General features: G+C 36.3%; 1 protein-coding gene across 1 annotated transcript in view; it reads left to right on the top strand.

Moving 5' to 3' along the window:
• Positions 1-4,981, top strand: part of styk1a (serine/threonine/tyrosine kinase 1a) — a gene marked incomplete at its 5' end in the record, with an annotated part of 6,874 nt that extends 1,893 nt beyond the window's left edge. Inside the window, 4 exon segments of the mRNA XM_013999857.1 lie at positions 74-285; positions 370-410; positions 1,392-1,488; positions 3,046-4,981. Of these exon segments, the coding sequence (XP_013855311.1) occupies positions 74-285; positions 370-410; positions 1,392-1,488; positions 3,046-3,235 (540 nt within the window).
• Positions 4,982-5,021: the final 40 nt, after the last annotated feature.

The raw sequence follows: 5,021 nt of genomic DNA on the forward strand, positions 1-5,021 counted from the left end.
AAAAAATATTTTTTTATATTATTTTTTCTGTGTTGCTGCTCATTTATAGTTAACTCTCCTCCTCACCTTCCAGGATTACCTGCACGGTCAGAGCTGTATTCATGGAAACGTGGCGGCTCGCAGCGTTCTGGTTGGCGCAGACCTGACAGCCAAACTGTGGGGTCTGGGCCCGGCCTATCTCAGATCTCGGCCCAGTTCGGGGGCAGCAATGGAGGATGTGGAGCTGAGGAAGTGGCAGGCGCCTGAAGTTCTGGCGGGGAGATCCGTCAGTCAGAGCAGCGACATGTGAGCGCCGAGTCCTGCAGAAAAAAGAAACCATTCAGTGAAAACGACTCGAGATCAAACCGTTACTGTTTCTTTTACTGACAGATGGTCCTTTGGCATCCTGGTCTATGAAATGGTCACACTGGGTGAGAATACTTCACAAGCTCCTAATTAACCCCTCATTTCTTAACATTTTGTAACCAAGAAGCCATTAATTCATTTATTTAGAGGTCTTAAATAAAACCAATCAAAGCTACAGTGTTGTATAAAGTAGCTACCAAAGTGATACTTGAGTAAAAGTACAAGTATCTTACGAAAAAAATACTTTGAAAATTACTTACTTGAGTAAAAGTANTTTTATTTGAATGATTCTGTCCTGCTGGAGTGTGACATGATTTGTTTGTGTACAAACTAATACACTATCAGAGTTTTATATATTTATACTTCTCATTCAACCACTATTAAATTCACTCTAAGGGGCACAATTTATATGGATAGTATTTATTTAAAAAAAAAACAAGCTGGAATGAAAACAAGCAAAAATGAAATAAAAGAAACAACTTTCTACTTCTTGCCTTTTTTAATGTAAGGAGTATAAAGTACAGATAATTGTGTGAAAATATAAGAAGAAGTAAAAAGTAGGCTGAAAAATAATTACTCAAAGTACAGATACCCAAAAATTATATTTCAGTACAGTAACAAAGTATTTGTACTTAGTTACTTTAGAACTCTGCAAAGCTGTGATGTTGTTGATGTTTTACACAGCTGATAGAGGTACAGACAAAAAAAAAGTACCATCAGGTTTTGATTAAAAGAAAATAATTTTAAAAATGTTGCCTGAGAGTTCAGACTGCTTTCACAACACATTGGGTTAGCTTGAATACTTTTACAAGGTAATTAAATCAAGCTGAACCTGTATTTTAAGTAATAGGCTGCAGTCTGCCTCTAAAAATGTTTTGCATTAACTGAACCGRAACAACTGGCTGAATTTGTTGGTCCTGAAAACCAGACTCAACTATGAAGGTAAAACATGGTTAATAAAAATCAGGAGGGACATTTTAGTTGTGTAAGAGCTTTAAATCCTTTCATTTACCTGAATAACATGTTCAGTTGTCTGTTGTGTCCAGGTGACCCACCTTTTGCCAACATCGTGGTGACTGAACTGCTGCAGTACCTCCAGAGAGGAAAATACCTCAAACGGCCGGCCACATGCTCCGAGCCTCTGTAAGAACAGCAGGAGACATTAAGCAGGATTATTATCAGATTACAGGATGAGGAATTACGCTCTTTGATAAACCGTATATAATCAGCTGTTCAGCTAGATTTAAGAATTTGATATTAAAATTGTGGAAATTTTAAGTTAAATTCTTTAATTAATATTCCTCTCACCTTATTAACCAACTCTTGGTGTACAGGACTTAAAAAATCACAATTGTGTATATANAAAACTTTATGCATTAACTTTCTGTAAATATATTTATTAAATTATTAACTGAGCAGAAAAAATAATGTTAAAAGTAACGATTATCAAAAGAAAGAACATTTGTGTTCTTAAAAAGACCAAGCCAAGCCGAGGATGCAATGAAAAGGTTCAAACCATTCCACCAAGCTTACACCACTCCTTCAAAACGTGCCACAAGCAGAAGGAAATGTTTTCACTGTACATCCGTCTGTTCTGCTTTTCAAAACCTGAGCCGAGCCCAGAGATTAATAACAGGAGACATTTAAAAAGATGGATTTGATGAACAAACCTACAGTCACCACATCGCTGTCAGAACAAAGGTGAAAAGTCAACATGGACGACAGACAAAACGGTAAATGTAGAAAATCCATTAATCATGACCATTAATCTTCTGTAACTAGAAGGGCACTCACAAGTCAGTTTTGCATAGTCATGACAAAAGCAATCAGCATTGAAAACATCCACCTGCCTCTGCAGGAAAATCCTGTCAAAGAGATGCACACTGACACGTAACGTTGGTATGAACACCTGACAGGTCGAAGAAACAAAAAGAAACATTCTCTGAATGGCAACACAACTCACTCGGGTTTCTTCGAAACCAGTCTGCATGTAATACCTGGAGGCTTGTTACGTTTCAAAATATGCTCTCATTCAAATTTAATAAAAATATATAGTCACTGCAGGGGCGGAGCTAGACTGTTTTGAAAGGGGTGGCCAAGGTGTTTGTTCAGAGGGGCACATGCAAATAAAGAAAATTCAAGATGGCCACCACAACTAAGTCCAAATGTCTTTAATTCAACTGTTTTAAGACATTTTGAGCTGACATTTTGTGTGATCATATTTAAAAATTATCTAAACTATGGTGAACATTCGTTATAACATTTTAGACGTAGCCGAAAACAATCTTTACCAAATTCTAAATTCTAATCAAAAATTCAAGATGGCCACCACAGCTAACTTTAACAGGCTATAATTCAATCTTTTAAAGACTTACTGAGATTAAAATGTTGCAGAATAATCACATGGCGATTGCTGATACTAATACCAAATTAAGCTAACKATTAATGCTCATTTTACTAAGGGCTATAATCCAACCAAGTTTAAACAAACACGTGGAAATTCCTATAAAGTATCAGAGAACAATCTTTAACAAAATNCTTACAAAACTTAGCACCACAGACAAAAATAATAGCAAAAAAGAAAAAAAATCTTATTTAAGCACTTAGTGACGTTGTTCTGCACCTACCGAAGTAGATCCTTAATTTATGTATTTTTACCCACTGTTTTTTTTTTTTGTTTTTGTTTTTTCTGATCTGCAGGTACGCCATCATCAGGTCCTGCTGCCACTGGACCCCCCAGAGGCGCACCTCCCTGACAGAACTGKTCCGAACCCTTCAGGCAGGAGAGCAATCAGCCAATGGGAACAGGGTTCTGAGAGTACCAGAGCCATTCAACTTTGAGAGATACATAAGAGAGGCGGGGATCGAAGAGTCCTATGCTGTCCTCTGATTGGTTGACTGAGTCATCAATCAAAACTGTTGTAACCGCCTCTAAACAGTGTTTAAAACACAGAACAAACAGGAAAAAAATGGGTTTTTATAAAAGTAGAATTATATTTATTTGTACGGTTGGAACACTTAAGACATTACAACACAATCATCTTTTATTTTGAAAGAATAATTTATTTTTGTAACTGTACATGATAAACAAGTGTTGAGAATGGATGTAAAGAAAATAAAAAGAACGTTTGCGGTTGGACTGTCCTGCTGTCACTGTGTGAGCAGCAGGTGGACACCCTGGACAGGTTAAACAGACAGGCATGTTTGGTTTGTAAGAGGAAACCAACAAAACGTGGAGAAAAAAAAGCAACATGTGCACAGGGAGAGGTCAGGAGGAGACAGCTCTAAACGCTGCTCCACCGTGRTGCCCAGCTCACATGTTACAACAAATCAAGACACAAAGATCTAAAGGTTTAAAAGAGTTCAGGTGATTATTTATTTGCATTACAGGAACAATTCCTTCTTGTCAAAGGATCTCCTCCAACATGTAGTTTTTTTTTCTTGATTATTGCAAGCACAGTTCTGAATGCTGCTTTATATATATGTATAAAAAAAGCATAATTTTGCAGAATCATGTTATTTTGGGGACAAAAGTGCCACTTTTACAGGTGAATGAATAATAGTAAAATAAAAATATAACAGAAATGCAAAGACCAACCTTTTAACGAATGTTGCATCAGTGTTCACAGCAGAATTTGAGGCTCTCATTCATTTTAAATGAGGCCCAAATCAATTTTTGGTTTGGACCCACGAGGAGACTGAAATAAACAAACAGCTACCAGGAATTATCCCGTTTTAAAGAGAACACTGGAATAGCCACAGTCACTAACAATAAAGCCAAATCTACTAACTAGAGGGTAAATATTGTTGGTAGTTACACACTATATGACAAAGTTAGAAGGAAGACAGCAAGATCCCTTGATCAAAGTAGCTACTAATTAGTCACGTTTTGGAAAAAGGCAACAAATGTCATTGCTTGAAATAACACACGTAGAAAAGTGAGGACTAATAGAAAAGAAGGAATGATATGAAAAGCTGTTTAAAAAACAATCTTCGTCTAAATCTAGCGTAGAGAAAAAAAGGCCACGAGGTTCACAGAGAAAAAAAAACAAAAAACATGATAAAAAATTCTACATAAAAAGCTGAAACAAAGCAGTCCAGCAAACAAATGTGCAATTAAATAGAAAAAGGCAAATCTTCCACGTAACTACAGTATAGCTTAAGGTTTTTTTATTCACACAGTTCTTGTTTCGTTTCGAACAATCCGTTACGAACGTATGTCCACTTTTTTCTTCACATGAGAATGTGGCGCTTCAAAATAAAAGCTGCTCGTTTTCAGTCTTCTTCAGCAGTGCCTTTTTTTTTTATTTTAAGCTTCTTCACAAACTTGTAACTGGACTCCTTCACGTACCGTCGCATAAAAGCGGAGCAGCTGCTTGTTTTATTTAAATAAAACATCTAAAATGTTTGAAAGATCGAGTGTAAATCGATTCATGTGGGACGTTTTGTTCATTTGATGTGTTTAATAGGGAAATTTGCAGTTTGCTGTGTTCATTAAAAGCTCTCAAATTGAGGAATTTGGGTTTTATTTGAACTCTGGTCTGGCCTTTTAGCAGTCAGTACCCTGTACTCTCACTGTACCCTGTTAGCTGAAGGAAAACCACTTCAAAAAAAAAAAAAAAAAAAAAAAAAAAAACCACAAAAAATAGAAACCTATTTCCAAAAAATGTTAGATT

The sequence above is a fragment of the Austrofundulus limnaeus genome, unplaced genomic scaffold (assembly GCF_001266775.1).
Source record: "Austrofundulus limnaeus strain Quisiro unplaced genomic scaffold, Austrofundulus_limnaeus-1.0 Scaffold2516, whole genome shotgun sequence".
In the NCBI taxonomy this organism is placed as follows: domain Eukaryota; kingdom Metazoa; phylum Chordata; class Actinopteri; order Cyprinodontiformes; family Rivulidae; genus Austrofundulus; species Austrofundulus limnaeus.